This window comes from Echinops telfairi, unplaced genomic scaffold (genome assembly GCF_000313985.2).
Source record: "Echinops telfairi isolate 266 unplaced genomic scaffold, ASM31398v2 ScPeMD7_3533;HRSCAF=4204_0, whole genome shotgun sequence".
Lineage (NCBI taxonomy): Eukaryota > Metazoa > Chordata > Mammalia > Afrosoricida > Tenrecidae > Echinops > Echinops telfairi.
The window spans coordinates 106,173,536-106,192,596 of NW_022107431.1; the positions used below are offsets into that span (position 1 = coordinate 106,173,536).

At 37.1% G+C, this 19,061-nt stretch overlaps 1 protein-coding gene across 3 annotated transcripts in view; it reads right to left on the reverse strand.

Moving 5' to 3' along the window:
* The window catches only part of ADGRB3 (adhesion G protein-coupled receptor B3), a 513,164-nt gene that overhangs the window by 333,274 nt on the left and 160,829 nt on the right, over window positions 1-19,061 (reverse strand). For all 3 annotated transcript variants that reach the window (XM_045294359.1, XM_030886780.2, XM_045294360.1), the window contains exon 13: window positions 11,425-11,527. In XM_045294359.1, the coding sequence (XP_045150294.1) occupies window positions 11,425-11,527 (103 nt within the window). The remainder of the gene's footprint in view (window positions 1-11,424; window positions 11,528-19,061) is intronic.

Consider the following 19,061-nt stretch of genomic DNA (forward strand, 5'->3'; position numbering starts at 1 on the left):
AGCACTCTCTGCCCCTCTGCCTCAAGGGGGAGCTGCCCAGAAATTGTTACATATTTCTAGAGGGTTTTTAAAAATTGTGTCTTGTCATATCTTCTTCATCATCAGATCATACTTGTATCAAATCACACCTAGTGATACAGTAAGGAAAAAAATGCTAGATTTTTATTTAATTCACTGATTGTGCATTGAAAACCCTCCAGAACGCTCAGGATGATACAACAGGCTTTCCACACTCTATTATTAAGGGAAGTTCATTTTTTGTTCCCAATTTGAATTGTTAGGTCCTGTCCTCCCCAACCATTTATATATATCTATTTACATTCTTCTGGGCCTTATCTTGTTTGTGGAAATTAATCTAAAAATTCTTCCCTTAAGGAATAAATTCAGTTAACCTATAGATCATTAATACACCCCTGGAGGGTCTTCTCTTCCCATAAAATAAATTCTGTTGGTGTCCAGTTCTCACATATTCTATGACACTTGTTTTCGGGAATACACACTCTTAAAGTGCAGTGAGATTACTCACACATGTGGGACTTGTGCACAATAAACTGAATTACTGTGTCTGCAATTTAGGTGCCATATTTCTAATAACACAAACTAAGACTAAATAACTTAATTTTTTTTAAACTGCCCATGCTTTCAGATTTTATTTTAGTGTATACATAAAATATTTTAAAAAGAAAACTTAATGTTTTGACATAGGTGTGTGAGGATAAGCAGAAATGTGCTTATTCCAAATAAAACATGTCTAACATGTCTCTGTGAACAGCGGGGACGCCTGTGGGTGAGTTCTCTCAGGAATACTCTTGTCTTAGTCTCGGTGAAAGAAGTCCATTCCAAATAGTGGCTTCTAGGGTAATCAGCTGAGTCCATTAAACTCAAGGCCAGAGGAGTCCATTCCAAAGTTCTGGCTACTATTTTGAGGAATCCCGAAAGAATTTTCCCAAAGGAGACAGGACAATCACAGGAGCCTATGAAGCGGTTTGCATCATTTAGAAAAGGTCATCAATAATGGTTGTACAACACGAATAGTATAATCAATAGCATTGAATTATTGATGGAGAAGTTGTTGAATTGGGGTGGGTGAGGGAGAAAGAAATTTTCTTTTTTTGTTTATTTTTAAATTAAAGCTACACTGATGAGAAAAAAGGACAGAAAAGTTGTGCCCAGATATATTTTTTCCCATCGTAATGACATGCCTGCTCATTCTTCAGGGGTAGGAAGTGCTGCCCTACAAGTATCTCATTGGGAAACTTGACCCCTACTCACCGCACAGCCTTGATCTTACCCCTTCAAAATATTTTGGCTCCTGGAACTAAAAAACATTTCAAAGGAGCATAATTTGAGACCCTCAAGGATGTCAAAGCTTCATTTTGACACAGTGTAAATTGGAGAGGGCAGAATTCTTCAGCTAAGACTTAGAGAGAAGGAAGCATTGCCTTTAAGAGCAATGAAGGATGTGCCAAGAAACAATACATCCACATCTTGGTATTTTTGTGCAGTAAGGGTTTTTAGGACTGCTTGGTTTGTTTGTGTTTATTTTTTACTTGCCCTAGTGCAATCATCACCATAATTAAGACAATGAGCACATTCGTCAGTCCAAATAATTTCCACACGGATCCTTCTAGTCCCATGCCCGTCCACCTTCCCTCACTAAATAACTTTTTTGGACAATCTCTCCTTGGGCTTGACAGATAATGTATGCATTGCAAATTCTTGGAATCCAGCATTTGCCACCCTGAATGTTTATCCAACTTTCTGCCAAGATGTTAGTCTATACAGGATTATGAGACAAACATGACAGCTCATACAACAGTCAGTGATAAAAATAACGACAGTTCAAGGTAGCTATACAACAGGCCTGAAGTAGGTCACTGACTCTTTTCTATAAGTGAACCAACCACCCAACTAACCATGAGTTAGCCCTCAGGTCTCAATGTTTTGTTGCAAACTGAAAGTTAGCTGTTTGAACACACCTCCACTTTCCAGGAAAAGTTGTGGAGTCTGCTTCCATAATATCCTTATACGTCCTTCACTTCGTTTCTACACTGTCCTACTGGATAGTCACTATACATCAGAATTGATGTTATTTTGTTTTGATCACCCATATATCTAGGAAAGCCACAACTTTGAAAATCTAGAGCTTTTTTATTTTTGGTGAATAGTGCCTTTCTAAGTACTGTTGGTTAGTCTTTTGTAGAATTTTGTTAGAAATAAAAATTAAGATTTCTATTTTTAAATTTATGAAATGTACTCCAACTTTAATAATTGTTCATTTTAACTTGGAAACTTTATTAACTCCAACTCTGTTGCTCCCTTGTTGTTGTTTGTTGTTGAGTGCTGTCCAGTAGGCTCTGGTTCATAGCGACTCTGCAGTGCGGTGCCATTCTCACTACTGCTATAATGTATACGTGCTTTGTACATGCTTATGGAATGATAGAAAATACCATAGCTTAGGTCGGGCATACCTCAACTCTAAAAGTAACATCTTTGCTCTTTAACACCCATGGCAATACATCATTCCATTTCCTGACTACTGCTTCCATGAGCACTGGCAATGGATCCAAGTAAAATGAAATCCTTGAAAAGTTGAAGGACTTTTTCCTTTGGTACTTCCAATTCTGGTTCATTTACCATCTCTTAAAAGGTTGACTGTCAACCAATACTTTTTGGGACAATGATTCTGTCTTCCTTCTAGCTTCTTCTGATGATTCTTGCACCATTCCATATTCTGCCCACAGAAGCCTTCTATACTGCAGCTCAAGGCTTCAAGGTTTGCCTCAGTTCTTTCACTTCGATACATGCTGAGCGCGCAGTTCTCTTTGGGTTTTCTAACGCCAAGTATTTGCACCTTTTTTTATCCTGTATTTTACTTCCTATCAAATATTCATATTTTTAAGCCGTGCTGATAAAATGCACAAATAAACTCTTCCCTGAAAAGTTTAGTGTCTTCTGGACAGACAACGGTAACAGGCAAAAATGCTTATATAACAGTACAAGAAAATTGCTCATATAAATGTCACTTGTTATACTATCTAAATGACAAGTGAGGGACAGAGTGCCATGGTCTGTGGTCGTCAGAGCAAATTTCAGGGAAGAAGTGCATCTTTAACTGGCTCATACACAAGGTATAGAACTGGATGTTCAGGGAATGGGTGGGTCATGATGTTTCAATTGGTTTGTTACTCCACGCTAAGAGGTGTCTACTTTTAGCTGTAGATATTTTTTCATATACAGTAACTTGCTACTTTCTGAGAAACCTTCAGCACAGCTACAATGCTGAATCATAAGATCAGATGATATTTATCTAGGGTGTTATTGGAAGGAGCTCATAGTACTTATTGGACAACACATTGTACTTGCCAGATCACAGTCAAAGATAGGGGAGTGTGCATTTCATGGATATAGAAACAAGTATAGGTGAGAAACCTGAGATAAATAGATCCTATCAATCTAGTTCACGCCTAGTTTTATTCCTTTCTCTGTTTTTAAAAATATATTATTGTATTGTGTTTTTGGTGAAAATTTACACGCAAGCTACGTTTCCAATTGAAAATAGCCACATGATTCTCATCTTCACTTAAAAATAAATGTTCATCTTTTCATCTCATGCAGGTGATTAATTTAATTTAATTTAATTTTGGGGTAAAGCACTAATGTTACAGGTAGTATCCTTTATTTTGCATGTGCTACTCGGATATTTTGCTAAAAAGATGAACTCAGTGGGTAGTTCCTGTTTAAAGTTAACACCTGGTTGTGTTCGTTTGTCTTTTTTCTTTTAATTTAAGCATTTGGGGTTTCTTCTCCATTTTCCTCCCATTCTACTTGGACCGTCTAGGTTGACCCTGGTCTCAGGTTGATGGAGACGTGCTTCTTCTAGTCTCAGTATAGATGGAGGTGCGCTTCAAGGTAGCTACTCCCCTTATTTTCGATGATTTCTTATGCTTTTGTTCAGAGCAGCAGAGACCAAGAGTTGTCTCCTAGACAGATTGCTTGCAAGCTTTGAGAAGCCCAGGCACTACTCACCAATCCAGAATGCAGACCTTGCACCCTCAGTTCACTCCTTTCTGTAACGTCTGATGGAGCTGAAGTTAATCTCTACATAAATTAGTGCAGGGTACTGACTTTGCGTTAACATTTCATCATTACTATCCATAACAGGGTATGACAATAGAAAATCACTACTGGAAGGAAAAGACCATGTGAACAACATTAAAAGATGATGTTCGAGTAACCCTTTCCTCTTGTAATTCCATGAAGAAACTAATTTCTGGTTTTGGACTAAAATATAAAAATGAGGAATGCATCATTTACTCTTATTCTGTGTCTCCACTAATGCTCCATTTTCTCCTCGAACGCTCTTACTGCTCACATCTTATACTTTGTTTACAGGCTTCTTTTTTCCCTCTCTCGGCACTGGTGACATTTTGAACAATATCCACGTAAGGGTTATTACTGGTTCCAAGCTGCATTGATGTGTACTACTATACATTTTGGGATGTGTATATCAGACAGGCCTTCTTAGTGAGCATGTATTCCAGTACAACCACAACCATGGAGGCTTGATAACTGAGGTCAATGATGTGTAAAATTCTGAATGTTAGCAAAATAAGCAAACCAAACTAATTAAAGGAATCGGTGTGCTTGGTCACTTAAGGTGTAAGAGTGTGAGACAGGTAATACATAGCAAAATATGAGTGCATTCTAAATATATATATGTATATATATATATATATATATATATATATATATATATATAATTGGTTATAAGCTTCTACTGACAGACCATTGTAAAATATTTGTTATTAATGCTCAGAGACCTCTCTCAAAGGGACTCTGGTACAAGATCTGTTATGAGGAATTTACAGGAAATCAATAGCAGGAAACGCTGAGCGCAACAGAGAGCGTAACAAATGTAATGACAGGGCAAGAGGAAACCAAGCTATGGATTGACCTAGAGAAGTGGATTTAAGACATGCATTAAACAAGGAAACAACTATTGTCAGGTAAAAGAGACAGATGGTCTAAAAAAGATTAATCTACCAAGCTGTCAATACAATGGACCCTTCAAAGATATTAAAGCCAGACGTTATTTGAAAACTTTGGGAAAGGATATGCTATTTTTGACAAACGTGTTTTTGGCCAGACAAATACAAATGACTATCTCACTTGGTTTTGTTCAAAATCATCTAGCTGAACGTGTTCTAACCTAAAAATGAAATAATTCCAGTTTTTAAGCATAACGACCCAAATTTTACTTGCCACAGATATTCTCCACAGCACTTTCATGCCTTGTCTTTTCTATTTTGTTTTACTTCCCTGTTTTAACCTTAACTAAACCGTATCTATTTAAAAATAGTAATATTAAAAAAATTGCCAGCTTTGTCAATATACTTCTTGGTTTATATAACTTCTTTCTTATTTACATAACAAGGAGCTCAGATGTAGCATTTCATGCTGCCCAGAACAATTTTAGGAATGATTAAGAAAATCAAGGCTCATAGCGACCCTGTAAGACAGTGTAAAACTAACTGCCCCTGTGGATTTCCAAGAGTGTAACTCGTGACTGGAGTAAAAAGCCATGTCATTCTCCCAAGGAGCAGCTGGCGATTTCAAACTTCCGACCTTGCAGTCAACAGCCCAACACACATGAAAAATCCTTGGGAATGCATGTGAGAGGATGAAAGACCTTAATAGATATCATAGACTTAAAAAAAATTTTAGGACAGGTCTCTAAAACACTGATCGATGGGGGAGGGGTTATACTTCTTAACATATAAACAACTTTCTAGTCTCTGAAAGTATATGTCACACAAATTATCATGAGGCTTTTTTGTGTATATGACCAATTTGAGAACTATAAGTAAACCTGATGTGTTTTTATCCACTCTACCTCCACCCTTACGGTTGCTGCTCAGAGACAGAAAGAAAAAGAAAGGCAGAGCGGACTGAACAGTGGGTCTTTCTCTTTGACATGGAACCACACATCAACATGTTTGCCTAGAAAACAAACGTTTGTTGCGGCTGGCAAAGTTGACAGTGCATGAAATAATTGAAATGTTTTTGTTTCTATATTCTTCTAACTCAGGGGTCCTCAAACGTTTTAAACAGGGGGCCAGTTCACTGTCCCTCAGACCCATTGGAGGGCCAGGCTCTAGTTTTAAAAAAACTATGAACAAATTCCTATGCACATTGCACATATATTATTTTGGAGTAAAAACAAAACGGGGCAAAAACACCTGGCGGGCCGGATAAATGTCCTCAACGGGCCACATTTGGCCCGGGGGCCGTAGTTTGAGGACCCCTGCTCTAACTCATCTTTAGAGGTAGGAATGTGAGGCCTAGCGTCAGAGTGGATTATGAGTTTTGCTGCTCACTGCAAAGTCAGTAGTTCGAAATTACCAGTTGTTCTATGGGAGAAAGATGAGGCTTTCTACTCCCATAAAGATTTATTGCCTTGGAAACCTGCAAGGGTCATTCTACCCAAAGGGGGTCACTTTGAGTCAGGACTGACTTGCTACCTGTTAGCTTGCATTTTATGGGTTTAGACAATAACATTCAGCCTTATTTAGTCAGGTTTACAGATGGAATGTGTGTACACGTATGTGCTTTGTGTGTGTTTAAGTGTGAGTGTATGAACATATATCCACCTACAGATTCATTTTACTTCATTTATTTAGGTCACAAGAATTACTTTCAATTAAATGATTAACTTTCCTTGTGCACTCTCTTTATGTACCATAAACCTACTTGATCTCGACTCAGTCTGACCCTATGTCAGCTTTGTGAGGCTACATATCTACATAGGAGCAAATAGACTCATTTTTCTGCCTCAGCGCTGCTGATAGGTTTGAACCACTGACCTTGCATCAGTAAAATGCTTAACCAAAAGTTACACCATGGCTCCATCTCACTGTCTTTGAGGTGATGCCAACACATAGTGCCCCTAATGGGCAGGGTAGAACTATCCCTCTGATTTTCCTAGACTGTAACTGTTACTGAGATCGAAAGCCTCGTCTTTCTCCCACAGAGCGGAGAGTGGTTTCAAGTCACTGACCTTGGGCATTACAGCCCAATACGTAACTACTACACCACCATGACTCCTCCCATGGCTCCATAGAGTCTAGTAATATTGGTAAGCGTAAATGTCACTTTTAATGTCTTTAAGTTATAAGAAAAATATTTTTTTCAGGGTAACGTAAAATTTGACATTTCTTTTTTTCCCCTTTAAATATTTTATTTATTTATCTTAACAGTTTTATTGGCATATAATTCACATACTATAAAACTCAGTGGTTTAACTATATTAAAAAGAGTTGTGCAATCTTCACCTAATCAATTTTAGGACATTTTCTTTATTCTTATACTCATTATTATTAACTCCCAATACCCCCGCAACTTTGCCTTCTATAGCCCTAAAGAACTATTAATCCAGTTACTGTCTCTGAATTTCATATAAAGAAAACCATACACAAAAACAACAACAGCAACAAAATAAAACACAGAATAACCTCAATCTAAAAGAAAACAGAAGATAACAGAAAGTCGAACAAATGAAAAATAGGTCAAAAGGAAAAGCAAATGATAATATGTTAATTTTAACCTCACTGTATCTGTAGTAATCCACTTTCTAAAGCACTCGGTTTGATGGCAAGACTATTCAAACTTCTAATCAATGATCTGAGGGAATTCAATGGAGTCTTAATCCTCATGGGGTCTCTGCAAATGGATTTTGGGCTTTTACTGTCATCCATACCCTTCTGCAAACCTATTCCTTAGAATTTAAGCTCTTAAACAATTCCTTCCTCTGATCTTAGACTTTATTATTTGTAACCCTTGGATCACACAGGCTAGTTGCTCCTTCCTTAGCTGGCAACTCACTTAGATGACTGCCAAATTTTATATTTCTAAAGCATGAACAATCACTGTGTCTAAGCATCAGGGTCATAAACTGTAAACTATAGGTCACAGCAACAAAATCGGTATCCCCGAAAACTGAAATAATAAAAGCAATTTACTCATCAATGACTTATGAGCTGGTTACAAGTGCACTTGGCTTTACTAAGTACATTTGGAGCTCCAAGGTTACATATTCTATCACCTCGTCTTACCCGCTCCCAAGGGCCTTATTATATTTTACATACTGTGAGTGCTATTTTAATGAGCATATTTTGTTTAGAAAATGTTAACAGGCTTTTCCCTAAACTCACTGTAACTAATAGTTTCCATTTCTTTTTTTTTTCCAACATGGTATCTGAACCAGATATAATTTGCAAGTTAATATTATCTCCCAAACTTCATGAAAGTGCTTGCAGATACTTTTAAAACAAGAAAATAGGTGAAAGCACACAGGCATAAATTAGTAATATGTCATATCTAAAATAGTTATGAAGGCAATAACAATGATCCTATCCCTACATGAAGTTCCAATCAATTTCAGTCTATATATTTAAGATATATCTTCTCTTCACATTTGAGTTAAGCTTGTCATATTTCTGGAAGGCTTTTTATTCATTTTCTCTTATTATGAGTATATTGAGCATATATTTATAAAAGTGGTAATAAATATTAAGATACTTAGTAAATCAATCATATTCCTCTCTCACTGAAATAAAAAATGCAGTCTTTAAAAATTCTATTTTGGGTTCTGAAATAAACATTGGTATAACAAGTCCTCGATGCTCAAAACAATACCACATGAAGGGCTCTCTTTATTGGGCAGACCAGTGTGAGTGTAGTGTAGAAAGGAGGGCTTGGGCCATCCCAAGAGGTTCCATGGTGGGGTGAGGAGTCCTGGAGGCCTGCTGGTTGAGCATTAGGATGCTAACTGCAAGACCTGTGGTTTAAAACCAGCAGCCATTCCATGGGAGAAAGATGAGGCTTTCTACTCCAGTAAAGAGTTATACCTCTAAAGCCCAGATGGACAGTTCCACCCTGTTCCATTGGGTCACTAAGAGTCGTTGGAATGGAGTCAATGACAGTGTGTTTGTTTGTCTCTTTTGCGGGGGAAGGGTGTTGACGTCCCTGGATGATGCCAAGGGCTAGCATGCCTGGCTGCTTACTAAAAAGTCAGCAGCAGGCATTTACACAGAAAACCAAACAAAACTCATTGCCATCGAAAATCAGTGCTGACTCAAAGTAAACACCGCCCCCCTCACAGTCCCCAGTGGGTTTCCAAGACTGTAACTCTTGATAGGAATAGAAAACCCCATCTCAAACTGGTGACCTTCAGCTTGCAGCCCAACACATAACTAGTAAACCACCCTGCTCTACATTTACACAGACGTGGCTAGGAAATAAAGCCTGGCAATCTACTTCTGAAAAATTGGTTACTCAAAACCTTAAGGAGCATGGATCTACTCTGGTACTTATGGGATCACCATGAGTCAAAATCCACTAGACAGCAACTGGTTACAGATTTCTGAGGATGGAACTGAATAGACCCACCAAGTCAGAGGGAAATTGGAGTGAGAGCAGTTTGAAGAGGCCTTTCTTTCCCATCCTCAGCATTTCTTCTTCCTCCTCCATTCTACTTTATTTTCACAAAGCATGTGCCTATATTTTATAAAGGCTGGGCCTTTTTGAATGGGGATAGTGTTCTTTTAGACAGCTGGTAAACTGCTCACTCAAAATATTCCAAGGCACAAAATTGATTCTAAGAGAGTTGGGATGAATACTTCACCATTTGCATATGGTCATCTCCTTGCTACTCCAGACTCTAGCTGATAAGGTTAGTTGAGTGGCCCTACTGGCTTCCATAGGTAGCCCTTTTGTTCAAGCACAGGGAAGCTCTACTGTAGGCTAGCAGACACAAGCACTCAGAAGAGTAAATTTTGACTCAGAGTTTACATATATTCATTTCCAAGAGTTTTAATTAATCCAAATAATTAGACTGTTTTAGAGGCTATCCCTTTTAAAAACATATCAAAAACTTTCCTTTAATTCTTTTTTTTCTTTTAATTCTTATGTTCTTTAAATTCTAAGTACTAATTTTATCCTACTTTGGAAGTATTTGTAACGTTTTATTTACTCCTTTCTAAGGAACATATTCTGACATGGTATTAATGATTCAGTGAATCTACAGGTTTTAAAAAACTTTTCATTGTGAATTAGGTGGAAGTTTACATTTCAAATAACCAGTTTTGTATTCAACAATGGAAACTACTTGTCAAACCCCATAGCTTGCCCTGCCTCCACTCTTTAGTTTCCCTTCTCCCTCTTGTAGAGCACTCTCTCCTTCACCCAAGTCAACACCTTCTTGACTATGTTTTACTGTCTTCCCTAGTGCTGGTAACTGAATAAACAATGAGCAACAAAAATAGGCATTTAGCAATTACATAGTGAACAAACACACACACACACACACACACACGTTTCTTGAAAAGAAATGTCATGTATCCTTCCAATGGTCAAAGTAGTGAGGAGTTTAGGTTGTTCCTAAAGCTTGAGGAGATATATTGTTGAAATAAAACACATTCTTGAGTTTAGAGAGAACCCATATAGATATAGTCATATTTTGGCAGCAATAGGAAGAGACCTAGATAGTTTAAGAATTATTAGTGATGTTGGAAAGTTATTGCTGAGAGATTTTCAGTTTTCATTAAACAAGCTAGGAAGCCTGGGGCAGCTTAGTAAAAAGGAGTTCACTGGGAAGATCACTGACAATTTTTACAAAACCCAGGTTGATTTAGAGGAGGGAAATCTGAAACTATTCAATAGCAGACATTACAGAGGCATAGTAGCAAAGAGAATATAAATTGTGTTATGTCAATCAGTAAGTAGATGACTTGGGGAAATGACTTAGAAACTTGGCACTTCTGTTTTTTGATATGTAAAGGTCCATTTGATGGAAGCGTTACAAGGGATAAACAATATGGTTAAGCCTGAATCTGGCTCATCTTGATTGTCCTAACCTAATAACAATTCAATTATTTAAAGTTAATGTATACGGATGAGTAGGTATTCTTAATTTCTGTACAGAACTGAACAAGAGCTGTAGAAATTCATCCTCAAAAACTATGTGCATATATCCACACCCTCATTTAAGCACTGTCCATAGGCTATAATTATAACTTGTGCTGCTGCATGCATCTTAACCTTACATATTTATGTGCCAGTATTCCCCACTGCAAAGTTAGATGGGATCTTTATTTATTTTGGTTTATTTATTTGGTGCCTATCGCAATGCTCAACTAATATGTATCCACTAATAAATTAAAATACTGTTAAATATTCCTTGGGTATAGTTTAAAAGAGAGAGAGAGATTGATCATGGGGAAAAGCATAGAATAGTAAGGGGCATTCCATTTTTATGTCATAGCAATACATAACAAATTCAGTCATTGGCAACTATAAATATTCTAGAAAGTGTGTTACAGTTTTATTGGCCAAGGAATTCAGTGCCAAGCGGGTGATACTTACATTAGCCAAATGAGCGAGTTCTATCTCCAAAAATGAATCCGTTGTTTTGGGTTCAGGTCTGATTGTCACCACGATAATTTTGGAATTAACAACAGTATAATTTCTGAAACAGAAGAAATATGTTTAAAATGAAAAAAGATTAAGGGAAGTATTACTTACTACTGCTCGATACATGTTTAAATGACATATTAAAACAGTGGGTTAAAAAAATGGTCTGTCAACTGCCCAAAGTGGGTTTGAAACAGAAACTACTTTCCAGAAAAGGATGATGCTGTGTACTCCCATGAAGATTCACAGTCATGAAAACTCCATTTATGGTGATTATGAGTCCGAATTACTTAATGACACTGCCCTTTTTCACAAAAAGCAAATAAATGGAGAGAAGCTTCTGGTGAGTAGATTTAAATCATTATTCAAATATTTAACAACTTTTTTTGAGAAATACACATCATTATTGTTATAAACAGACCGACTCTGGAGCTCGGGAACTTTGGGGGGAAAGCTATTGCGGCATGCTACCTTTTAAATGTAGAAGAGCTGAAGAAGCAACAGGACTGAGAAGCGTCCCGTTACTTAAATCTGATTCACCTGGGAGAGAGGTGGGTTGTGAATCCAATCCTTCAGGCAATCTTTAAATGAATCTTACTTTTTCCAAGGTGAGCCTAAAAGTGTTGTTCTCCAGGAGATTGCCTTCTTACAAAGTGCTGCCTTGACACTTTTAGGCAATCATTCTGGTGAATGATTGACTGTAAATAAACATTTTTGCTAATTATTGACCACAATCATTACTGCAATAGAGATTTACAAGTCAATGCTTTATCTCAATATGCTCTATTTATGGAAATACATCTTTTGAAATAACTTACTAAGTACGTTTTCCTCACAAAGATATTTATGCTATTTAAAATATAATAGTTATAAGTTATGAAGTATATGTATTTTAATATATATTCACTGAAATAAGCCTTCATTGCACATACATGTTCTAATCAAACTGTGAAAACACTCCAGCAGCCTTATCATTTAGAAAAGTAAAGAATTGTCAACAGTACTTTTAGGTATTGGAAGAAATCCACTTTGTTTTTCATTTGAATGAAAGGACCTGCTATTTACAGAACAAAAGAGACCTGGCAGAAGAGTGAATTAAGCAGTGACTGGGCTGCCGGTCTTAAAGTCAGAAGTGGGAACCTTCACTGTTCTGGAGGAGAGATGACCCTTCTGCTCCCGCAGAGATGGAGACAGACCCTCAGTAATGGAAAGGGCACTGCTCTTCTGCTTTATAGGCTGCTGTGAGCTGGAATTGACTCCCTCGCGGTGCGGGTGCCTCATTCACTGAATGCTGAAGATTGGGGTACTCCTCGTCAGTATCAAAGACAATCATTTCATTTTTTGCCCCCTTTTTGCTATTTACTTATAAATATTGAAATAACATTCATTTTAAGCGTGTGACGGTATGCTCTTGGCAATTGTACGCAGCGATGCACCCACCATCACGATGAGAATAGAGAACTGACCTCTACCCTGAAGAGTCTCCTAATCATCTTTACACGGATCTCCTCGCCTCCCTTCACCTCTGCTGCCCCTAAAACCTCCTCTTTTCTAGAATTTCTTTCAAATGAAATAATCTAGTACAGAGATTTGCATTTGACTTTATTTAGCATCTTTTGAAACTTTAACATACCATAATAGTTTGAAAAGTCATCTATTTTGCTTCTTGTTGCTGAGCATTATTCTATTGTACGCACATCTACCAACAGTTAATCCATTTACCAGTAAATGGACATGTGGGCTGCTTCTTGTTTTAAGTATATTATGAATGTGATAACATAACCTCTCTCTCATTATGTCCTTTACTAATGTCAAATAACAAACTCTTAAGTACCCAGGAAATTTCATGGTAGTCAGGCTGTAGAAAAAAGTCACAAGATAATGAAGCATGGATTTGTTTTTGTTTTTCTGTTAGGGAAATTATTGCCCTGGAGATGGTTTGGATTCATAGCAACTCAATAAAACAGAGGAAAACGTCCCCAGTGGGTTTCCAAGACTGTAACTCTTTAAGGGATTAGAAAGCCTCATCTTTCTCCCACAGAGTGGCTGGTGGCTTCAAACTGTTGACCTTGTGGTCATCACAACTCATAACAGCAACACTACCAGGCCTCCTCCTCTTATAGGGAAGGTAGTTGTAAATAAGGAGGCTATTAATTTTCTTTATTTTATTTAATAGCAATTGAGTTGAGTGCAGGTCTTAGACATGGGCATAAAGCTAAGTTCTTTATGCCAAACTCCCTGTGCCAACACATCTTTCCCTGTTTCAAACAATGTGTTTAAACATGTCTCTGGGTGTCAAAAATCTTCCTTTAAAAAAGATTACGTCAATCAAACCAATGGCTCCTTCAGCTTCAGGGGCAGCTCACTTCAAAGCAGAGAGGTCAGCTCAGATGGTATTGGTGACTGCCAAGGGGCAATCTTGATAGGTTTTTCTAGAAGAACACAGTATAAACACTGTGGTTCACTATGAGGACATTTTAGGGAAATAGAGAAGAGCATTGAGGAGAAAAAGGGATTTTTTTCTTTTATTGCAATGCACTTGCTTTTCACAGCCAGGGCGATCCTGAGTGTATTTTATTAGGAAACCTTTACCCCTTCGATACTTCAAGATTCTTTATGTCACCCAAAGTCAAAGAAAAAATTAAAGGAAACTTAATTTAAGACTTTGAGGATGCCAAAACTGCTGTTTCCATTCAATGTAGATTGAAGAGAGAAGAATTCTTTAGGTACAGGTTCCAAAAATAAATACCTATGGCCATTGAGTAAATTCTGACTCACAGCCACCCCAGATAGGGTTTCCGAGACTGAATCATGGGAGCAGACAGCCTTATTGTTCGCTCTCCTCGACAGTCGCTAGTGGTTTTGAACTAACAACTTGAGGTCAGCAGCCAGATGCTTATCTCACAATGACACCAAAGCTCCTTTTATGGAGCTATTAGAGAGATGGAGAAACCACATAGAAACCACAATATCAAGACATAACAGCTTCATCTTTAGATAATTTTGCTTAATAAAGATTTCTATGATTTTGTAGCTGTACTTTTTTACTTATCCTCATATATGATGTATGGGGTTTCTGAGACTATAAATCATTCTATGAGTGGACAGTCCCCTCTTTCTCCTGTGGAGTGGCTGGTGGTTCTGAACTGCTGACCTTGCGCATCTCAGCCCAGTGTGTAACCCACTGAGCCACCAGGGCCCTTAGCATACTGCAACTTTTACACATTATTCTGAGTGCTGGTTTGGTGGCCTCAATCAAAATGACTTACCACTCAAATGATAATTTTTACTTCATTCTGATTCTGTGTATAATTCCTTTTCTCTGCAATAAATAAAATCCAAAGGCTCTTCATTTTTATAATAAAAATTAGGTAATCTTGATAATATCCAGCTACTTTGCATCATTTTAAAAGTTGCATCAATGGAAATTTTAATTAAAAACAGAGGTTTTATGATGAATTTTATGAAGTTTGGTTTGTTTGTGTGGATATGTGGAAATCTTAGCCCTGTGAATGTGAGCTTTGGGAAAAAGAACAGCTATACCATGTGGAGCATATTACGTTGTGTCATATTGAACCTGGCTTACTGGAGGAGGTACTTAGCAGATGGAGTGGGCCACACAGCTGTGGAAAATGTGTGCATGTATGTGTTATTGTATCATATTTAGAGTACAATGAAAATGTGATGCATATAGAATTTTTTTTCCTTCATGACAATGCATTTGCTTTTGCATGACCATAAATATGCTTAGCTCATTAGTGTGTGAGTACTCTTCTTGTGCCATGACATAGTTATCTTCTATTTGAAACATATTATGTCTTCCCCATAAGATTATAAGTTTATTGAAGACACTATTTGCACCTAGCATTTACTATATCCCCATTCACATAATACTTGGCACATTTTAGTGCTCAATATAAATTTGAAAGACTCGTTACATAAATGCATACTAAACACAAGTATTGAAATGTTGACCAAGTAGATTTAAAATGTAATGCCAATATCATGGCATTAAAAATGCTTAATGAAGGAAAATGTACATTGTTTTACATTATGTGACAACTCTGCTTTAAAAAGTTTTCAGTGTACAAAATTATATTTAATTTATTCCATCAATTTGTTCTAGTTTGAATAAGTGAATGGCTGGCTTCTGGTGTGCCAAGCCAGCCTGTGTGATCTACTAATGCTTCCTGGCTGGGCACACTGTTGCATTCAAGTCTGGAAAAGCAAATCTTCCAGCCAAATGAACTTCATGACTGAAGTCAGAAAGTTCTTTCCTGTCCTTGAGATTAGTTTTAGTTGCTATCTAAGACATTTAAATATGTGTGGGGTTAATCCTTCAAAGGAGACCCAACCAATTCTTCACAATTGATGAAGAGTCTTAAGATGCTTGGGGCACAGGAGTTCTTCTCAAAAGTGGGACAAAAAGAGATCACATACCCTGCCATGGTAAAACATGCTAGTGGCTTCATGAAAATTATGCAATTCCAGTAGCTTTTTCCCATTAGTAAGTATAGCTCATATAGATTTAGCTTTGAGAGTCTCAAATTTAAACAAAACCACACTAAAATAGATGACTTCTTATTTTGGGGGGACAAGGAGACTTCAAAAGAATAAAAATTATTAATCTCCATACATTTGTTTCTTAAACTAAAATCAACTGATGATAGTTGAAAGGTAGAGTGGGACTTACTTAAAGATTTGCTATCCAATTTGTTCAAGTTAGGTTTCCTAAGTGATGTAGCATCTAGCAGCCACAAAATACAGCAACAAACCATAACAACAAGCAACAACAAAAACAAAGTAATGAAGAAAAAAAGTCACTTTAAAAAAGTATGGCCAAATTAACTTCAGATTTTCCATATAACAAACCGATTAGGTTACTATATTTATCTACTAGTATTTATCCTCCAATCACGTGTCAGTTTGTTGTACTGTGGCTTATGTGCTGCTGTGTTTCTGGAAGCTTTGCCACAAGTATTTCAAGTACAAGCAGGATTACCCAGAGTGGACAGCTTTCAGTGGAGCGTCCAGACTGAGGAACACTGAGAAGAGGGATTTAGTGATCTACTTCTAAAAATGTTGTCCCTGAAAACCTTATGAATAGTGGCAGAATGTTGTCAGATATAGTGCTGGAAGGTTGGAAGGTACTTTCACAGAGCATCTTCTAAAAGTGGAGGCAACCTTAGTGACATGAATGGAGCAAAGTTTGGAGGACCTTCATTTGTTGATGTGGCATGACACAAAATAAGAAAAAACAGTCACAAACATCCATTAATAATCAAAACAGGGACCCAGGCCAGGTGCCATTGACCACTGGGGCATTGAATCCTGGATCTTCAAGGTGCACAACACTCCCCAAAGGCTGCAACAGAGAGGTCCAATGTGAATACTCCCTTAGGGGGAAACTGGACTCTACCTCAGACACACTTGTAACCTGAGGACTTAGGACTGAAAGCTCATGGTATCTGAAGAAGCATAAGACAGCTATACCAAGATTATCATGGTATAGGCTTACTGACTTACTAAATCAATTGACTTACTACATCAATGCCCTATATGCTGTATTAAGATATATATTATTCTGGCAAACCTGTGCCTGACATTCTCAGTGAATATAGTTGTAAAATTTCCCTGACAACCAACTCCCATTGTTTGTGTAAATAGTGTCCAGTTTTGAAAAGATTCATTCTGTGCAAGTGAATAATTCAGGTATTAATATATGGAGTTAGCCTACATTGGCCCAATATTCCTCTCTCAACAGGGTTTCAAAAAATTAGTACCAGGGACTAACCAATGACAACTTTAATGGAACATATTTCTGCTCCAGGGAGATGACTGATAAGACTCTCGACCATAAATTAACAAGGGGCCAAAGGCAAATGAAAAACAGATCCAGGAATGGGTTTGGGGCTCACAATAAACACTAGCTACAATTTAAGAACAATTCATTCTAATATTGTCGCCCTGCTCAATATATGCCCTCAGAAAGGGAACACAGAATAGAGTTCTACAGCAAAGTGTGGTAAAGGAATTAGATGATGCCAAGCTATCAGTAAATAGCATTTGGGATCTTAAAGGGTTGTTTCCAAACAAGTAGCCATCTAAGTGAGATGTGAACTCAGTGCACATGGAGTACACAAACTTCAGAGACCAAAGGACTGTAATCAAATAATCTGAAGTTTCAGGAGGGAATGGTATTAGAGCCTAAATTATGAGGTTCTGGTTTGCAGAAGGCTCTGGATGACAGTGGCAGATGAAGATATATTTGTTAGATGTATATAGAAAATAAACCTTGAGTGATTTCCCTCTGTAATGGAGGGATGGGAAGAAACTGATTATCAAACAGAATGTATTAGAGAGATGACTATAGGAGATCAAACTAATAAACCTGACTTAAAACCTTCTTACTTGATCCCCTCTCTGACCATGTTGGGCCTGATCTGGTTTTCAACATTGACTGTTTTAATTTTTTTCCCCTTCTATATTGGTGTTTATCTCGGATGTGTTCTGTCACTGGGGTAGCCCTCTTGAATTTTTGTTATATGTTTTTCTGCTTTTTCAGCATATGAAACCCAGGATTGATGACCTTATAGAGACAATAAGTAGAATAAGAGTTTCTGGGGGTGCCATGGGGGAGGAAGGTAAAGGGGAACTGATATCAATGAGTTCAGGAAGGTAAAGTTTTGAAACTGATTGTTGTAGCAACTATACAGTCATGTTTGGTGTGGCTGAATTTTGCATGGAATGATATGATCTGTATTAGCTCCCAATAAAATGGGTTTAGAAAAAAATCAACCCCCCAAAATAATAATCAAAACATGAAATGTACAAAGTATGAATCAAAAAAGTTAGAAGTTGTAGAAAATGAAATAAAATATTTAAGTATTGATATCCTAGGCATTAGTCAGTGGAACTGGATTGTTATTGGTTATTTTCAGATCAATTATATGCCCATAATGACAAATTGAAGAGGAACATCACATTAATTTTCAAAAATAATATTTCAAGGCTATCCTGAGGTGCCATGCTGTCAGTGATAAGGTAATATCCATATATCTGGGGAAAAAAGACCATTTAAAATGACTGTTTTTTTTAAATATTTCACACCAACCACTAATGACAATGGTGAAGAAACTGAATATTTTTACCAATTTCTTCAGTCTGAAATTGATCAAAGGTACACTGGTAATTATTAATGATAAGAATATGAAAGTTGGTAAAGAAAAACTACTCAGTTATTTGGTAGTTGTAAAAGAACAAAGAACACCTTGGCTATAGATATGACATGAATATACTTTGAAAGTCCAACAGCTTATTTGCTGCATATTACATCTGAATTTATAGACCATCTCAAAAATATATTTGACATGTTGAATAATGAAGATCAAAGACATGTACATATGCAATTATATTTATATATGAGGATGGGGAAATAGATCTATGTGCATATATTTATTGGTTTAGTATTAAAGTAGCAGAAGGACATTGGGCCTCCACTCAAGTACTCCCTCAATGCAAGAATACTTTCATGTATTAAATTGGCATTCTATGATGCTCACCTTCCCGACACAACCGCTGAAGACAAA